Source organism: Giraffa tippelskirchi, chromosome 5, assembly GCF_054371585.1.
Source record: "Giraffa tippelskirchi isolate mGirTip1 chromosome 5, T2T-mGirTip1v1.2.pri, whole genome shotgun sequence".
Lineage (NCBI taxonomy): Eukaryota > Metazoa > Chordata > Mammalia > Artiodactyla > Giraffidae > Giraffa > Giraffa tippelskirchi.
The window spans coordinates 81,108,678-81,129,002 of record NC_137279.1 but is presented as its reverse complement, the minus strand read 5'-3'; the positions used below and the strand labels follow the sequence as shown (position 1 = coordinate 81,129,002).

Below are 20,325 nucleotides of genomic sequence, written 5' to 3'. Positions count from 1 at the left end.
TAATATCTAGGCCATCCATGTTACTGCAAATGGCATCATTTCATTCTTTATGGCTGAGTACTATTTCATTGTATATATGTATCACATCTTCTTTGTCCATTCTTCTGTTAATGGACATTTAGGTTGTTTCCGTGTCTTGGCTGTTGGAAATAGTGCTGCAGTGAACATGGGGGTACGTGTATCTTTCTGAAATATCGTTTTCTCTGGAAATACGCCCAGAAGTGGGATTGTAGGATCACATGGTAGGTCTATCTTTAGCGTTTTTGAGGAACCTCCATCCTCTTCTCCAAAGTGGTTGTACCAACTTACATTCCCCACCAACAGGTTCCCTGTTCCCTGTGTGAGGGTTCCCTTTTCTCCACACCCTCTCCAGCATTTATTATTTGTAGAATTTTTGATGATGGCCATTCTGACCAGTGTGAGGTGAAACCTCTTTATAGTTTTGCTTTGCATTTCTCCAATAGTTAGTGATATTGAGCATCTTTTAATGTGTTAGCCATCTTTATGTCTTCTTCAGAGAACTTTCTGTTTAGATCTTCTGCCCATTTTTTTGATTAGGTTGTTTGGTTTTGATACTGAACTTGCAAGAGTTGTTTGTATATTTTGAAAATTAATCCCTTGTTGATGGCTTTGTTTGCAAATATTTTCTCACATTCTGGGTGTTGTCTTTTTGTCTTGTTTATGACTTTCTTTGCTGTGCAAAAGCTTTTAGGTTTCATTAGGTCCCAGTTGTTTATTTTTGTTTTTATTTTCTTTATGAGGTGGGTCACAAGAGAGATTGCTGTGATTTTTATGTCAGAGTTGTTCTACCTGTGTTTCCCTCTAAGTTATATAATAGTTGGTCTTACATTGAGGTCTTTAATCCATTTTAGTTTATTTTTATGTATGATGTTAGAGAATGTTCTAATTTAATTTCCTTTACATTCCAGTTTTCTCAGTACCTCTCAATGAAGAGACTATCTTTTCTCAATTATGTATTTTTGCCTCCTTCAGTTCAGTTCAGTCACTCAGTCATGTCCGACTCTTTGCAACCCCATGGACTGCAGCACACCAGGCTTCCCTTTCCATCACCAACTCCTGGAGTTTACTCAAACTCATGTACACTGAGTTGGTGATGCCATCCACTGTCATCCCCTTCTCCTCCAGTCCTCAATCTTTCCCAGCATCAGGGTCTTTTCAGATGTGTCAGCTTTTCGCATCAAGTGGCCAAAGTATTGGAGTTTCAGCTTCAGCATCAGTCCTTTCAGTGATTATTCAGGGCTGATTTCCTGGTTGGATCTCCTTGCAGTCCAAGGGACTCTGAAGAGTCTTCTCCAACACCACAGTTCAAATGCATCAATTTTTTGGTGCTCAGCTTTCTTTAAAGTCCAACTCTCACATCCATACATGACTACTGGGAAAACTATAGCATTGACTAGACAGATCTTTGCTGGCAAAATAATGTCTCTGCTTTTTAATATGCTATCTAGGTTGGTCACAACTTTTCTTGCAAGGAGCAAGTGTCTTTAAATTTCATGGCTGCAGTCACCATCTGCAGTGATTTTAGAGCCACCCAAAATAAAGTTCTTGTTGCTGTTTTCACTTTTCCCATCTATTTGCCATGAAGTGATGGGACCAGATGCCATGATCTTAGTTTTCTGAATGTTGAGTTTTAAGCCAACTTTTTCACTCTCCTCTCTCACTTTTGTCAAAAGGCTCTTTAGTTCCTCCTCTTCACTGTGCCATAGGGGTGGTGTCATCTGCATATCTGAGGTTATTGATATTTCTCCTGGCAATATTGATTCCAGCTTGTGCTTCATCCAGCCCAGTGTTTCTCCTGATGTACTCTGCATATAAGATAAATAAGCAGGGTGACAATATACAGCCTTGATGTACTCCTTTCCTGATTTGGAACCAGTCTGTTCCATGTCCAGTTCTAACTGTTGCTTCTTGACCTGCATGCAGTCTTCTCAGGAGGCAGGTCAGGTGGACTGGTATTCCCATCTCTATAAGAATTTTCCACAGTTTATTGTGATCCACAAAGCCAAAGGCTTTGGCGTAGTCAGTAAAGCAGAAGTAGATGTTTTTCTGGAACTCTCTTGCTTTTTTGATGGTCCAGCAGATGTTGGCAATTTGATCTCTGGTTCCTGTGCCATTTCTAAATCCAGCTTGAATGTCTGGAAGTTGACAGTTCACGTACTGTTGAAGCCTGGCTTGGAGAACTTTGAGCATTACTTTACTAGCATGTGAGATGAGTGCAATTGTGCAGCAGTTTGAGCACTCTTTGGCATTGCCTTTCTTTGGGATTGGAATGAAAACTGACCTTTTACAGTCTCATGGCCACTGCTGAGTTTTCCAAACTTGCTGGCATATTGAGTGCAGCACTTTCACAGCATCATCTTTTAGGATTCGAAATAGCTCAGCTGGAATTGCATCACCTCCACTAGCTTTGTTTGTAGTGATACTTGCTAAGTCCCACTTGACTTCGCATTCCAGGGTGTCTGGCTCTAGGTGAGTGATCACACCATCATGAAGATCTTTTTTGTATAGTTCTTCTGTGTATACTTGCCACCTCTTCTTAATATCTTCTGCTTCTGTTAGATCCATACCATTTCTGTCTTCTTTTGTGCCCATCTTTGCATGAAATGTTCCCTTGGTATCTCTAATTTTCTTGAAGAGATCTCTAGTCTTTCCCATTCTATTGTTTTCCTGTTTCTTTGCACTGATCACTGAGGAAGGCTTTCCTATCTCTCCTTGCTGTTCTTTGGACCTCTCCATTCAGATGGGTGTATCTTTCCTTTTCTCCTTTGCCTTTTGCTTCTCTTCTTTTCATAGCTATTTGTAAGGCCTCCTCAGACAACCATTTTGCCTTTCTTTTTCTTAGGGATGGTCTTGATCACTGCCTCCTGTACAGTGTTATGAACCTCCATCCATAGTTCATCAGGCACTTTATCATATCTACTCCCTTGAATCTATTTGTCACTTCCACTGTATAATAGTAAGGGATTTGATTTAGGTCATACCTGAATGGTCTAGTGGTTTTCCCGACTTGCTTCAAATTAAGTCTGAATTTGGCAATAACAAGTTCATGATCTGAGCCACAGTCAGCTCCTGGTCTTGTTTTTACTGACTGTATAGAGCTTCTCCATCTTTGGCTGCAAAGAATATAATCAGTCGGATTTCAGTTTTGACCATCTGGTGATGTCCATGTGTGGAGTCTTCTCCTGTGTTGTTTGAAGAGGGTGTTTGCTATGACCAGTGCATTTTCTTGGCAGAACTCTATTATCCTTTGCTCTACTTCATTCTGTACTCCAAGGCCAAATTTGCCTGTTACTCCAGGTATTTCTTAACTTCCTACTTTTGCATTCCAGTCCCCTATAATGAAAAGAACATCTTTTTTGGGCTGTTAGTTCTAGAAAGTCTTGTAGGTCTTCATAGAACCATTCAACTTCAGCTTTTTCAGCGTTACTGATCGGGGCATAGACTTGGATTACTGTGATATTGAGTGGTTTGCCTTGGAAATGAACAGAGATCGTTCTGTTGTTTTTGAGATTGCATCCAAGTACTGCATTTCAGACTCTTCTTGACTATGATGGCTACTCCATTTCTTCTAAGGGATTTTTGCCCACAGTAGTAGATACAATGGTCATCTGAGTTAAATTCACCTATTCCAGTCCATTTTAGTTCATTGATTCCTAAAATGTAGATGTTCACTCTTGCCATCTCCTGTTTGACCACTTCCAATTTGTCTTGATTCATGAACCTAACATTCCATGTTCCTACGCAATATTGCTCTTTACAGCATCAAACTTTACTTCCATCACCAGTCACATCTACAACTGAGTGGTGTTTTTGCTTTGACTTCATCTCTTCATTCTTTTCTGGAGTTATTTCTCCATTGATCTCCAGTTGCATATTGGGTACCTGCTGAGCTGGGGAGTTCATCTTTCAGTGTCCTGTCTTTTTGCCTTTTCATACTATTCATGGGGTTCTCAAGGCATACTGTTTATGGGGTTCTCTTTTGCCTCCTTTGCTGTAAATTATTTGATCCTAGGTGTGTGGGTTTATTTCTGGGCTTTCTATCGTGTTCAGTTGATCTATAACTCTGTATTTGTGCCTTTTATTGTTGTTGCTGTTGTTCAGTCACTAAATCGTGTCCAACTCTATGCACTCCCATGGACTGCAGCATACCAGGTATCCCTGTCCTTCACTATCTCCCAGAGTTTGTTCAAACTCATGTCCATGTCCATTGAGTCAGTGATGCCATCCAAACATCTCACCCTCCATTTCTCTTTCTCCTCTTACCCTCAATCTTCCCCAGCTCAGGGTCTTTCCAGTGAATTGACTCTTTGCATCAGGTGCCCAAAGTATTGGAGCTTCAGCATATTCACGGTTGATTTCCTTTAGGATTGGTTTGATCTCCTTGATGTCCAAGGGATTCTTAAGGGTCTTCTCCAGCACCACAGTTCAAAAGCATCAATTCTTCAGCAATCAGCTTTCCTTATGGTCCAACTCTCATATCCATACATGACTACTGGAAAAAACCATAGCTTTGACTGTATGGACATTTGTCAGCAAAGTGATGTCTCTGCTTTTTAATACACTGTCTAGGTTTGTTGTAGCTATTCTTCCTGGGAGCAAGCGTCTTTTAATTTTGTGGCTGCAGTGACTGTCTGCAGTGATTTGGAGCCCAAGAAAATAAAGTCTGTCACTGTTTCCCCATCTATTTGCCATGAAGTGATGGGACCAGATGCCATGATCTTTGTGTTTTCATGTTGAGTTTTAAGCCATCTTTTTCACTCTCTTCTTTCACCTTCATCAAGAGGCTCTTTGTGCTGTTCAAGTGGTATCATCTACTTACCTGAGGTTGTTGATATTTCTCCCAGCAATCTTGATTCCAGGTTGTGATTCATCCAGCCCAGTATTTTGCAGGATGTACTCTGCTTTGTCAGTTAAATCAGTAGGGTGACAGTATATAGTCTTGACATGGTCCTTGCCTCATTTGGAGCCAGTACATTGTTCAGTGTTCATTCTAACTGTTGCTTCTTGTCACGTGTACAGGTTTCTCAGGAGGCAGGTCAGGTGGTCTGAGATTTCCATCTCATTAAGAATATTCCAGTTTGTTGTGATCCACACAGTCAAAGGCTTTAGCATAGTCAATGAAGCAGAAGTAGGTGTTTTTTTGAAATTCCCTTGCTTTTTCTATGATCCAGAGTATGTTGGCAATTTGAAATCTGGTTCCTCTGCCTTTTCCAAATCCAGCTTGTACATCTGGAAGTTCTCAGTTCACATACTCCTGCAGTCTAGCTTGAAGGATTTTGAGCATAATCGAGCTGGCATGTAAAATGAGTACAGTTGTACAGTAATTTGAACATTCATTGGCATTGCCTTTCTTTGGGATTGGAATGAAAACTGACATTTTCCAGTCCCATGGCCACTGCTGAGTTTTCCAAATTTGCTGGCATAATGAGTGCAGCACTTTCAGACATCATCTTTTAGGATTTGAAATAGCTCAGCTGGAAATGCGTCACCTCCACTAGCTTTGTTCACAGTAATGCTTTCTAAGGCCCACTTGACTTCACACTCCAGGATGTCTAGCTCTAGGTGAGTGATCACACCATCATAGTTATCTGGGTCACTAAGAGCTTTTTTTGTACAGATCTTCTCTGTAGTTTTGCCACCTCTTCTTAATCTCTTCTGCTTCTGTTAGGTCCTTGCCATTTTTGTCCTTTATTGTGCCCAACTTTGCATGAAAAGTTTCCCTTTGCATGAAATGTCTCTATTTTGCTTAAAGAGATCTCTAGTCTTTCCCATTCTGTTACTTTCCTCTGTTTCTTTGCATTGTTCGCTTAAGAAGGCTTTCTTATATCTCCTTACTATTCTCTGGAACTCTGCATTCATTTGGGTATATCTTTCCCTTTCTCCTTTGCCTTTCACTTCTTTTCTCAGCTATTTGTAAGGCCTCCTCAGACAACCATTTTGCCTTTTTGCATTTCTTTTTCTTGGGGGTGGTTTTGGTCACCACCTCCTGTACAATGTCATGAACCTGCATCCACAGTTCTGCAGGCACTCTTCTACCAGCTCTGGTCCCTTGAGTCTATTAATCACCTCCACTGTATAAACATAAGGGATTTGATTTAGGTCATACCTGAATGTCTTAGTGGTTTTCCCTACTTCATTCAACTTGAGCCTGAATTTTGCTGTATGGAGCTTATGATCTGAGCCATAGTCAGCTCCAGGTCTTATTTTTGCTGACTGTGTAGAGCTTCTCCATCTTTGGCTACAAAGAATATAATCAATCTGATTTCGGTATTGACCATCTGGTGATGTCCATGTGTGGAATCGCCTCTTGTGTTGCTGGAAAAGAGTGTTTTCTATGACCAGTGTGTTCTCTCGGCAAAACTTTGTTAGCCTTTGCCCTGCTTCATTTTGTACTCCAAGGTCAAACTTGCTTGTAATTCCAGGTATCTCTTGACTTCCTTCTTTTGCATTCTAGTCCCCTATGATGAAAAGGACATCTTTTTTTGTTGTTAGTTCCAGTAGGTTCTGTAGGTCATCATAGAACTGTTGAACTTTAACTTCTTCAGCATTAGTGATTGGGTCATTGACTTGCATTACTGTGATATTGAATGATTTGCCTTGGAAGCGAGCCGAGATCATTCTATCATTTTTGAGATTACACCCAAGTACTGCATTTTGGACTCCTTTGTTGACTGTGAGGGCTACTCCATTCCTTTAAGGGATTCTTGCCCACAATTTTAGATATAATGATCCTTTGAATTAAATTCGCGCGTTCCCTTCCATTTTAGTTTACTGATTTCTAAAATGTCAATGTTCAGTTTTGCCATCTTCTGTTTGATCACATTCATTTAATCTTGACTCACAGACCTAACATTTCAGGTTCCTGTGCATTGTTATTGTTCTTTATAGCATCGGACTTTACTTTTACCACCAGACACACCCACAGCTGGGCATTGCTTTTGCTTTGGCTCAGCCTCTTCATTCCTTCTGGAGCTATTGCTCCACTCTTCTCCAGTAACATATAGGGTACCTACCAAGCTGGAGAGTTCCATCTTTCAGTGTCATATCTTTTTGCCTTTTCATACTGTTCATGATGACTGTAGCTTTATAATATAGTCTGAAGTCAAGGAACCTTATTTCTCCAGCTCTGTTTTTCTCTCAGGATTGCTTTGGCTGTTTGGGTCTTTTGTATTTCCATAAAATTTTAAGTCTTTTGTTCTTGATCTCCCATTGGTAATTTGACAGGGATTGTGTTGAATCAGTAGACTGAGGTAGTATTTTGACAATATTGATTCTTCCAGTCCAATAACATGGTTTATCTTTCTGTTTGTTGATGTCATCTTTAGATTTTTTAATCAGTATCTTCTAGGTTTTGAATTTCAGTCCTTTTGCATCCTTAGGTAGGTTTATTTTTAGGTATTTTTTATTCTTTTTGATGTGATGGTAAATGGGATTGTTTCCTTCTTTAATGGTTAGTAAGTAGATAGACATTGCAGTACTTACTGTTTACCATGTTTATAATTTTTAAATGGAGATTCTTGCTAAGTTCAGGCACGCCTCCTATTGGATTGGCCAAACAGTTTGTTCATCTTTCAGAAAGCCCCAAACAAACTTTTTGGCCAACCCAGTATTATGCAGGTAGTGCTCTTCTGAGTCTCAGTAGACTTTGGCACTCAGGGGGAAGATATATGCAGATTTATAGTGGTTCTTGTATGTATGTTGTTGGTCATTTTTACATCACTGCCTGAAGTCTTCACTCAAACATCCACTTCTCAGTCATACCTTCCCTGCCTAACTTATCTAAAATGTCACCCTTCTATAGCATTTCATATCACCTTTTTGTCTTTTTCCTTCTTAGAACTTATCATCTAACTTACTATATGTCATGCCTACATATCTTTAATCTGACTTCCCCATTAGAAAGTAAGTTTTGTGTGCAGAAGTGTGTTTCATTCAATGCTGTATCCCTAATGCCTAGAGCAAGCTTGGTAAGTAGTATGTATTCAGTAAATGCTTGTTTTATGAGTACGTGCTAACCATAGTCACTAATATGTCTCCTGAATGCTCATTTTATTTCAAGATAAAATTTGTCTCTTATAGTTGTGTGTTGTTTGCAGTATGTCATGAATTTGCATCTGAGGAAGTAATGTAAAAAACTTTTTTTTAAAAAAAATCTATTTTTGTGTGTTAAATTAGAAATTTTAGCATTTGAGTAATGAAATAATTTAAGAAAAATTGATACTAAGTAAGTTTGAAATTTGGCACATGAAAACTCATTAGATCAGGATATTAAAGTCTTTCTTTATACAGGTGCAAGTGGCATGAAGAAAATGATATTCTCTTCTGTGCTTTAGCTGTGTGCAAGAAAATTGCGTAAGTTAGGAGTGTCTTCATAATACTCTAATCTGCATTGAATTCTTTGCAACTTTCCTTGTTGTTGCTTTGACACATAGGATGTATCACTCTTCACCTCTGTTTCCACAGTTCCCTTTTAAAACAAACGCTTTTTAAAATCATGTTAGTTTTATTATTCTGCCCCTGTCACTGCTTGTTGGTTGTAGTTACCACCTGAGCAATTTGACCCTTCAGAAGCACTTAAGCTGAAATTTTCCTTCTAGGATTCCTATAGGAAAGCGAAATCCCCTACTGTCATTAAGAACAGCACTTCCTTGTGAAGGTGCTCAAAAAATAGAGACCCTTTTCTCCTCATTTTGTCAAGAAAGTACTTGCAGCCTCAGATCTGTAAGTGCTCTGTTGATCACTTTATACAGCTGCTGATAGTTGGTCTGAGAATGAATAAGTGTTTAAGTTTTAGCCCTCCTTCTGGTGTTGTCTCTCCCTGCCTTAAATATACGAGAATTCTGGTAATCTTTACCCTCATTCCTGTTCTCTTATAACGAGGCTGATATTATATTTGGTAATCAAAGTATTGCTTACCACTGATGTCCAGTTTTATATGTGCTGCTACCAATTCTCATTTTTATTCAAATCTCTAAATTTATTTTTTCCCAGATTTACAGTATCTCTCACATACTTTGTTAGAAATTTTTTAAATGTGACTGCTTTTTAAATGAATTAGATAAGATTCTGATAGTGAACATTTTGAATTTCTTTTTAAAGGTACTGCATCAGTAATTCTCTGGCCACTCTCTTTGGAATCCAGCTCACAGAGGCTCATGTACCACTTCAAGATTATGAGGCCAGCAATAGTGTGACACCCAAAATGGTTGTATTGGATGCAGGGCGTTACCAGGTAAGGAGCTGACTCTTGGTTGCTGGTAGTTTCTTATGTCCTGCTCAGTATGGTCCTGGTCCATAATAGATAAAGATCTTTCCTTTTTTGGGTCCCTCTTCTCTTAAACATTTTTTTAATCCTTCATGGAGTGTCAGTTTTTAATCCAATTGGATTTTGCATAAGATTCTTTTCTTTCCTGGTATATTTTTTCCTTCTGGGGAACATTTGGCATTAGTCTTTATACAAAACACATTCAAACATTTATTCAAAAAATTATATGATACACATTTTTGAAGTAGATACATTAAATATAAGACCTGATTCAGGATTTGATTAGAGGCTAATATAATTTCCCTACCACCTCTCTTCCCTCCTTGCTGTTTACCTACTTGTAGGCCTCACTATACTACTGAGAGGAGAGCAGTTAAAAGTATGGCCTCTCTAGTTAGAATTCCTGAATCTCACTTCAGGCTCTGCTACATACAGGCTGTGTGACTGTGAGTTGTTTGAACTTTCCATGCTGATTTCTTATCTGTAGAACAATAGTAATAATAAGGGCTAGTAGTTGTAGGGTTAAATGTAGCAGTATACTAAAGTACTAAGAATTCTGCCTTAGAATATAGTACATAATAAATAAGTATTATTATTTTAAAATAGTTAATAAAATAATGAAAGGGGAACCCCAAAATGGAATGAAGGATTGCTACAAATAACTATTAGTATCAATCTCAAAGGCACTACTTATGCTTAGCAAAAGCAGCAGTCTCAAAAGGTTATATACTGTATGATTCCATTTATGTGACATTCTTGAAAATACAAATGATAATGATGACATGTCAGTGGTTCCCAGGGGATGGGGGAGGGTGGGTCTGTAAAGGGATAGTGTGAGGAAGGTTTTTGAGGTGATAGGATGGCTCTGTCTCCTAATTGCAGTGGTGGTTTCACAAATCTCTTTGTTAAAACTCATAAGTGTAAACCACCCCCCCCCCACCAAAGTCTGTCTTACTCATGTGACAATTTTTAAATCTGGGCAAGACTGTTCTCTTTCTGTATTGTTAACTCTTAGCCCAGTGATTCTTCACTAGGGCCCATTTTTGTGCCGTTCAGGGGACATTTGGCAACACTTGGAGACGTTTTTGGTTGTTACAGCTGGGAATGGGGTGCTGCTGGCATCTAGTGAGTAGATAACCAGTAAGCCTGCTAAACACCTGATAATGTACAATGAAAGAAAGTGAAAGTCACTCAGTCATGTCCGACTCTTTGTGACCCCACGGACTAATATAATATAGTCCATGGAATTCTCTAGGTCAAAATACTGGAGTGGGTAGCCTTTCCCTTCTCTAGAGGATCTTCCCAATCCAGGCATCAAACCCAGATCTCCTGCATTGCAGGCAGATTCTTTGCCAGCTGAGCCACAAGGGACAGGACAGCCTTCTAAACAAAATATTACTTAGCCTTAAAATGTCAATAGTATCCAGGATGAGAAACCCTGCCTTAGCCCCATCATCGCCGTCTGTGTTGAAACTACCAGGTTTAGTCTCATTATCCCCCCCTTCATTGTTAGCATCAGTCCCTATGCAAGCTCAGGGTACCTAGATCCTCGCTCATTTCCCAGACTCATCTTACTAGGCCGATTCTGTATTCAGCCCTCCCCAACTCCTGAAAAACTGTGTCTTCTCAACCTCAGTTATCAACAAAATCTTGTATTGTCAGCCTCCGTTGGGGAAGGCCTGTTTTCCTCCTTGATTCTAACTAAAAGTTGACTGTCCTCTAAAGACACTGCTTCCCTGTTAGCTCTTTAAAATGGTGACATTTTTTCCCCTCATTTATTGTGGGCCTAGATTTGAGGTAGTTGTCTTTATTTAACTTTGTGGCCTCCAGACTTCCTAACTTCTCTCTAAAATCCCTAGGCTTTGAATCTCATGTCATTCAGGCTGTAGCACTTGATAACCCATTTTTGGAGTCCATAGGCCCCTGAGTTGGACATCTTCATTCTTAGAGCAACACTGAGGCAGAAGATAAAACAGTATTGCTGTCAGAATTCTTGATTTCAGTTTCCCCATAGATCTTTCTAACTGCCTGATATTTCAGTTCGTTGACTTTCCCTTCTCCAGTGGTGCCATACATCAACTATCCACTCCTGTGATCATATTCTAGGTCCCAGTGGCATCTTCCCACAATCTCAGTTTCAAGCATCCTACTCTGCAACCCCCACTGTCTTTCTCTGGTACCTCAGTGCCAGCAGTTTTTTATCTTGACTGAGACCTTCTGTGTCTCCACTATTCTGAAGCCTCCTTCACAGGGTCACTGCATTGCACAACTCTGGGGGTACCGTTCACACATGGACAGTGCTGCACCTTGTGTCTTTCTCTCTCCTCACCTTGCCCTTCACCTCCTTCCTTCCCATTTTAGATTCTTTGCTCTGTTATTTCCACTCACTTGCACTGTCAACTCCATTGGCCTTTCGTTCTTCATCATACTTGCTTAATAAACACTAACCTTGATTAAATCAGCTTTTTACCTACTCTGTTCTTATACATTTGAAAAGAAACTACCATACTGGCTGGTATTATTTAATATCCATCACCACCAACTTCAGGTGAGCCCTTAGCAGTGTGTGGCAGTTGTCCATTTCTCTGGTTTGATTAATCTTCCTCTGTCCTAGACAGTTATTTCTCATCTTCTCTCACTTCAAACTTCCATCACCTCTTCCTTCATCCTTGTTCTAGCTGACACTCTTATCCCCTCCTTCTCTGAGAAAATAGAAGCAATCAAGAGGTTTTCCATGTATTCCTACCATTACATTCACCATATACTCTGCTTTAATGCATGAATTGTCTATGTTTCTATCTAAGGCCAATCCTTTTATTTCTATATATCTCATTCTCTTACCTACCTAAGGACATGGCTGTAATGATTTTATACTTTTTCCTTCATCACTAGGGTTTCTTTCTGTTCTGAGTCATTCTTCTTAGGAAACATTGTATGATCTCATATTTAAAAATAAAAACCCTTTTTTATGCTGTAATTTCCCCCTCAAAGGTTTCCTTCTGCTTTCCTTTACAACAGTACTCTTCAAAAGTTGATCAGACACTATAAAGTGGGTGTTAGTTTGTATTTAAGGAGTAGTTTGAAGTACAGGATCCAATAATAAGAAATAAACTTTTCCCACTGTTTTTTTCTCGTTTGTTTGTTGGTTGGTTTTTACTTATAGAAGCTAAGGGTTGAGAGTCCAGGATTTTCTCATTTCAGCTCTTCTAATCAAGAACAAAGATCAAACACACCCACTGGTAAGCATCCTATGTTTAATAAGACACCTCAAAAAGTTAGGGTCTTTCTAAGATCCCAGGGTATGGTACTTAAACAGATGTTCCAAATTGGCTTTAGGACATAAGGATCTTGAATTGGGAGTTTTACTTGTCAAAAACACTTTATTTGGATATGTGTGACTTTTGATCACTTTGATAAAATTTAACTTACACTTCAGAATTTTGTTCAGGGCATTTAAAAGAAAGCCTGTTACTCTTGTAGCAGCTATTGTTCTATAGTTTTGATGTGAGGGTGTCTTTGGGGAAATGGGAAAGTTGAAAAAAGCTAGTGACATGAAATTTCAAATGGTCCCTAAAGAACTTCAATTAAGGTTTCCAGGACTTAAAAAGAATAGTCTTGTTCAGCCTTTTGGCATTTACTCTAAGAATTATCTCCCCTTTTGATGATCTGTTTAATCATGGTTTAGTGAAAGGTGTGCAGTAGGATGAGTCAATTGAGGAAGCTGTTTATAATAAGACTGTGAAATTGCTACATTTCTTTTCTTGTATTTTTAATATCCTAGGTGACTACCCATCTGGGGTGAAAATCTCGGGCCAAAACAGCAGTGTTCGGGGAAGAGGGATTACCCGCTTACTAGAGAGCATCTCCAATTCCTCCAGCAATATCCATAAATTCTCCAACTGTGAGACTTCAGTCTCACCTTACGCATCACCAAAACATGGATACAAATCTTTCTCTTCCTTATCTTAATGATGGTACATTTTTCAATTTCTGGAAAAATAACAGGCCCAACTTCCCTTCTGACTGTAGTCATATATTAAACAGATGACAACAATGATAAATGTCATTACTATAAAAACTACTTAATTTGTAAGGAAATTCTGTTTCATGGATTAAAAATAATTGTGGTTGGAGAAGATCTTGGCATTTTTGCTTTTTTCTTTAGGGCTTGTTCTACTTTCTGACTGTATTATGGGAATGCCATTCAAGTTTTGAGTCCTGTAATAAAACCAGCATTTTAAGAGTTGTGCTTTTGGGAATGTTATATTTTTGTATCTTTTCCTCCACAATAAAGGTATTGAATATCTGTTATGAAAGATTTTAAAATAGTTTTATGTATTTCTTTCCATTATGAGATGTGGAATGGTACCATTGAGACCAGCTCTTTTCATTACAAATATCTAAGAAAATTAGTCTTTAACAAAAAAACGTTTTCTACTTAAAGTCTTAGAAACATGCCAACTTTGGCAAAAGTCATTTGAAGAATGAGAAACCAAAAGGAGATTATGTAATTTTCCCCAAACCATATGGCTAGATAGTGACCAGATTCCAGGTTTACTTGACCACAAAGCTTTCTGCATATTCCAAGCAGATATATTTTGAGTCAAGAATTTGGCCTATTTGTGACTGACTTAAACTGGCTCATGTTCTCTACTTGGGCTATTATATAGCCCTGGAGTGGGAAAAGAGATACAGTAACACTTTTTTCTTGGAACCATAGTAAGACCATAGATGGCAGTGGCAGAAACAGCATTCTAATTTAGGTCTGTTTGACTCAAAACCCAGGTGAATTACTTGGACTCTGGTTTTTCTTAATAGCCGTATTCTCCTTTACTACTGACTACCTACATTGTGGAGATATGTACACACACACACACACGCATTTACGCAAATACACACATCTTGTAAAGTTCTTAATAACCACTCTGAAGAAGGTGATACTTTCATTCCATTTTACACACACAGGTGGCGCAGTGGTAAAGAATTTTTCTGCCAGTGCAGGAAACACAAGAGATGCAGGTTTGATCCCTGGGTTGGGAATATCCCCGGAGAAGGAAATGGCAACCCACTCTAGTAAAATTCTATGGGCCGAAGAGCCTGGTGGGCTAGAGTCCAGGGAGTCTCAACGAGTCAGACACGACTGAGTGACAGAGCACACACAGATACAACTCAGAGATTCAGGTCATATAGCTACTTCATGGAAGAAATGTTAACCATGTCTGACTCCAAAGACCATGTTACTCATAACCTCACTGTCTTTTACCTCCTTTTCATCTATCTCTGATATCAGATCTTTAAACAAGGAACAGTTATTGAATGTAAGTTTATATATTTTCTACTAGCAGATTGGTTTTTAAATCTTTATAAGCTGTGAGACCACTTTATCTTTCTTCAAAATCAGCATGACAGTAATTGAGTTCAGTCATTCAGTCATGTCTGGCTCTTTGCGACCCCATGGACTGCAGCATGCCAGGCCTCCCTGTCTCCCAGAGCTTGCTCAAACTCATGTCCATTGAATCAGTAACGCCATCCAACCACCTTGTCCTCTTCTGCCTTTCTCCTCCTGCCTTCAGTCTTGCCAGCATCAGGGTCTTTTCCAATGAGTAGGCTCTTCTCATCAAGTTGTCAAAGTATTGGAGCTTCAGCATCAGCTTCCAATGAATATTCAGGGTTGACGTCCTTTAGGATTGACGGGTTTACTCTCCTTGCAGTCCAAGGGACTCAAGAGTCTTCTCCAAACCCATAATTCGAAAGTCAGTTCTTCGGTGCCCAGACTTCCTTATGGTCCAAATCTCAGATCTATACATGACTACTGGAAAAACCATAGCTTTGACTAGGTGAACCTCTCTTGGCAAAGTAATGTCTCTGCTTTTTAATACGTTGTCTAAATTGGTCATAGCTTTGCTTCCAAGGAGCAAACATCTTTTAATTTCATGGCTGCAGTCACAGTCCACAATGATTTTGGAGCCCAAGAAAATAAAAGCTGTCACTGTTTGCATTGTTTCCCCATCCATTTGCTATGAAGTGATGGGACCAGATGCCATGATCTTCGTTTTTTGAATGTTGAGAATTAAATCAGCTTTTTCAGTCTCTCACCTTCATTAAGAGGCTCTTTAGTTCCTTTGCTTTCTGCCATAAAGGTGGTGTCATCTGCATATCTGAGGTTATTGATATTTCTCCCAGCAATCTTGATTCCAGCTTCTGCTTTATCCAGCTTGGCATTTCGCATGATGTACTCTACATATAAGTTAAATAAGCAGGGTGAGAGTATATAGCTTTGATATACTCGTTTCGCAATTTGTAACTGGTCCATTGTTCCATGTCCAGTTCTAACTGTTGGATTCTTGACCTTCATACAGATTTCTCAGGAGGCAGGTAAGGTGGTCTGGTATTTCCATCTCTTTAAGAATTTTCCACAGTTTGTTGTGATCCACACAGTCAAAGGCTTTATCATAGTCAATGAAGCAGAAGTAGATGTTTTTCTGGAATTACCTTGCTTTTTCTATAATCCGAAGGATGTTAGCAATTTGCTCTCTGGTTCCTTTGCCTTTTCTAAATCCATCTTCTATATCTGGAGGTTCTGGGTTCATGTACTGTTGAAGCCTAGCTTGGAAGATTTTGAGTATTACTTTGCCAGCATGTGAAGTGAGTGAAATTTTGCAGTAGTTTGAACATACTTTGGCATTGCCCTTCTTTGGGATTGAAATGAAAACTGGCATTTTCCAGTCCTGTGGCCACTGCTGAGTTTTCCAAATTTGCTGGGATCCTGAGTGCAGCACTTTAACAGCATCATCTTTTAGGATTTGAAATAGCTCAGCTGGAATTCCATCACTTCCACTAGCTTTTGTTCATAATGATGCTAAGGCCCACTTGACTTCACACTCCAGGATGTCTGGCTCTAGGTGAATGATCACACCATTGTGTTTATCTGGGTCATTAAGATCTTTTTTGTATAGTCTTCTGGGTTTTCTTGCAACCTCTTTTAATCTCTTCTGTTAGGTCCATACCATTTCTGTCCTTTATTGTGCCCATATTTGTATGACATGTTCTGTTGGTATCTCTAATTTTCTTAAAGAGATCTCTAGTCTTTTGCATTCTGTTCTTCTCCTCTTATTTCTTTGCATTGTTCACTTTAGGAAGAATTTCTTACCACTCTCTGCTATTCTTTGGAATTCTGCATTCAGATGGGTATATCTTTGCTTTTCTTCTTTGCCTTTCGCTTCTCTTCTTTTCTCAGCTATTGTAAGGCCTCCTCAGACAATCACTTTGCTTTTTGCACTTCTTTTTCTTGGGAATGGTTTTGACCACTGCTTCCTGTAAATATTATGGACCTCTGTCCATAGTTTTTCAGGCAGTCAATCTATCATATCTAACTCCTTGAATAATCACGATGGTGTGATCACTCACCTAGAGCCAGACATCCTGGAATGTGAATTCAAGTGGGCCTTTGGAAGCATCATTACAAACAAAGCTAGTGGAGGTGATGGAATTCCAGTTGAGCTATTTCAAATCCTAAAAGATGATGCTGTGAAAGTGCTGCACTCAATATGCCAGCAAATTTGAAAAACTCAGCAGTGGCCACAGGACTGGAAAAGGTCCATTTTCATTCCAATCCCAAAGGAAGGCAATGCCAAAGAATCTGCATACTACTGCACGATTGCACTCATCTCACATGCTAGTAAAGTAATGCTCAAAGTTCTCCAAGCCAGGCTTGAGCAATACATGAATCGTGAACTTCCAGTTGTTCAAGCTGGTTTTAGAAAAGGTAGAGGAGCCAGAGATCAAATTGCCAACATCTGCTGGATCATTGAAAAAGGAAGAGAGTTCCAGAAAAACATCTATTTCTGCTTTATTGATTATGCCAAAGCCTTGACTGTGTGGATCACGGTAAACTGGAAAATTCTGAAAGTGATTGGAACACCAGACCACCTGACCTACCTCTTGAGAAACCTGTATGCAGGTCAGGAAGCAACAGTTAGAACTGGACATGGAACAACAGACTGGTCCCAAATAGGAAAAGGAGTACGTCGAGGCTGTATATTGTCACCCTGCTTATTTAACTTACATGCAGAGTACATCATGAGAAACGCTGAGCTGGATGAAGCACAAGCTGGAATCAAGATTGCTGGGAGAAATATGAATAACCTCATATATGCAGATGACACCACCCTTATGACAGAAAGTGAAGAAGAACTAAAGAGCCTCTTGATGAAAGTGAAAGAGGAGAGTGAAACAGTTGGCTTAAAGCTCAACATTCAGAAAACTAAGATCATGGTATCCAGTCCCACCACTTCATGGCAAATAGATGGGGCAACAGTGGTTGACTTTATTTTGGGGGGCTCCAGGATCACTGCAGATAGTGATTGCAGCCATGAAATTAAAAGACGCTTACTCCTTGGAAGGAAAGTTATGACCAACCTAGACAGCATATTAAAAAGCAGAGATATTACTTTGTCAACAAAGGTCCATCTAGCCAACACTATTGTTTTTCCAGTAGTCATGTATGGATATGAGAGTTGGACTATAAAGAAAACTGAGCTCTGAAGAATTGATGCTTTTGAACTGTGGTGTTGGAGAAGACTCTTGAGAATCCCTTGGACTGTGAGGAGATCCAACCAGTCCATCCTAAAGGAGATCAGTCCTGGATGTTCATTGGAAGGACTGATGTTGAAGCTGAAACTCCAATACTTTGGCCACCTCTTGCGAAGAGCTGACTCATTGGAAAAGACCCTGATGCTGGAAAGATTGAGGGCAGGAGGAGAACGGGGCAACAGAGGATAAGATGGTTGGATGGCATCACCGACTCAATGGGCATGAGTTTGGGTGGATTCCGGGAGTTGGTGACGGGCAGGGAGGCCTGCAGGGAGGACTGCAGGTGTGCTGCAGTCCATGGGGTTGCAAAGAGTTGGAGACGACTGAGCGATTGAACTGAACTGAACCCCTTGATCACTTCCACTGTATAATGACAGTAATTGGGTTGCTGAAAAAAAATATCTTTGTTGAAGATCAGTGGACTGTATTTATCTGGTCTATTTATGTAGTTCTGTTCCACTGATCTAATTGTCTATTATTTCAGTAGCACACGCTTTTTATTACTCTAGCTTTATAGTAAACCTTGAAGTAGGATAGTGCGTCTTCCAACTTTGGAGTTGTATCAAGTCTGTATTGTCTATTGAGTTGGCTGGTTCTTTTGCTTCTCTATATATAGTTTAAAATCAGTTTGTTTTGATATTCACAAAATAACTTACTGGGATTTTGGGAGGGATCGAACAGAATCTGTAGATCAATGTTGGTAAGAACTTCCCTTTTGACAATATTGAGTGTTCCTATCTGTGAACATGGAATCTCTCTACATTAATTTAGTTCCATCAGAATGTTATATTTTTCTTCATATCTTATACACATTTTTCTAGACATATATCTAAGCTATTTCATTTTAGGGGTACTAATGGAAATAATTTTTTTAATATTTAGAGACAGTTTTTATAGGAATTTTATTATTTTAAATTTTTATTGAAGCATAGTTGATTTACAATGTATTAGTTTCTGCTGTACAACAATGAATCAGTTACACTAATAAATATATCTACTCTTTATTTATATTCTTTCCCCATATAGGTCATTACAGAGTACTGAGTAGAGTTCCCTGTACTATACAGTAGGTCCTTATTAGTTATGTGCATATGTCAATCCCAATTTACCACCCCACTTTTCCCCTTGGTAACCATAAGTTTTTTTTTTCTATATCTTTACTGGAGTTTTAGATTCACAGCAAAAGCTAGAGGAAGCTACAGAGATTTCCCATATACCTTGTATCCCCATACATGTATAACTTTCCTCGCACTGGCAACATCCACTGGTTACAATTAATGAACCTAAAATACACTGACATATAGTCATCTGAAGTCCATAGTTTACCTGAGGCTTCACTCTCAGTAGTGTATAATCTGAGTTTGGACAAATGTAAAATGACATGTATATACCCATCATTATAATACAGAGTATTTTCACTACCCTAAAAGTTCTCTGTGCTCTGCTGGTAATGTGTTTTCAATTTCAAATTCCACTTGTTTGTTACTGGTATATAGGAAAATGATTTTTTGTATATTAATCTTGTCTCCTGCACCCTTGTTATAATCATGAGTTTATAATTAAACACAGTTTTTTTGTCAATTCTTTTGAGTTTTCTGCATAGGTTATTATGTCATCTGTGAACAAAAATAATTTTGTTTCTTCCCTTTCTAGTGTCTGTACCTTTCATTTCCTTTTCATATATTATTGACATCCAAATAAATGGTCTTATTCTGATGACATGAGTATCAAAGCGAGAGGTTTTGGAGAGAAGGAAGATAGATCTGAAAGAAGCACTGAAGAACAAGGAGATGCTACCCAAACCTTTAGGCCCAGTGGCAACAGGAGGTGTGAGAGAGGAAAAACAGCATTTGAGAAGACTGCAGGCAAAACTTGCTTTCAGGGGCAATCTGCATTTCAGTTGTTGCAAGAAGTTGATGAGGGCATCCAGGAAAAAAAGTTGAAAGGCAGTTTTGATGAACCATGGATTTTAGAGGGCATGATAGGTTCAGGAATTGGAGAAGAGTGCTAAAAGGGGCAGGATTAGGGATGTATAGACCCTTCGATCTGAGTGTGGGAGTTGACCTAGGAATCTGGTGGTTCTTGTGATAACTGACATAAACAGGGCTAGAAAGGGCACGAGAAACCCGGTCCTGGTAGATTCAAAGCAGATATTGATGCTAAGACTATCATTGTTAGAAGATCAGGATGAGTGAATTTCTGTGACTTTTCACTCATGATGGATGAGCATACACTTATTGGAGGTGTACTTCTGGACCCAGACACTGACTCATGCTAGACATCTGTTGGGGGTAGGGCAATCACTCTAAACATGTCTACCTCATCTTGTTGATGCACAGCAGGAATTTGAAGTTGTGGAAGGCCTTGGGATAGGAGATGGACAGAAAGCATAGTGCAGGTGGCATGACTGCTATCATTTGACTTGCTGGGACCAGGAGCAAGATGGA

At 39.2% G+C, this 20,325-nt stretch overlaps 1 protein-coding gene across 4 annotated transcripts in view; it reads left to right on the top strand.

Annotated features, from left to right (window-relative positions):
* Positions 1-13,612, top strand: part of MAEL (maelstrom spermatogenic transposon silencer) — a 49,565-nt gene extending 35,953 nt beyond the window's left edge. For 3 of the 4 annotated variants that reach the window (XM_081489292.1, XM_081489291.1, XM_081489290.1), the window contains 4 exons: positions 8,311-8,373; positions 9,121-9,253; positions 12,450-12,525; positions 13,068-13,612. In XM_081489292.1, coding sequence (XP_081345418.1) covers positions 8,311-8,373; positions 9,121-9,253; positions 12,450-12,525; positions 13,068-13,255 — 460 coding nt within the window. In that variant the 3' untranslated portion in view covers positions 13,256-13,612. The remainder of the gene's footprint in view (positions 1-8,310; positions 8,374-9,120; positions 9,254-12,449; positions 12,526-13,067) is intronic. The other variant, XM_081489293.1, reaches the window with a different exon arrangement.
* Positions 13,613-20,325: the final 6,713 nt, after the last annotated feature.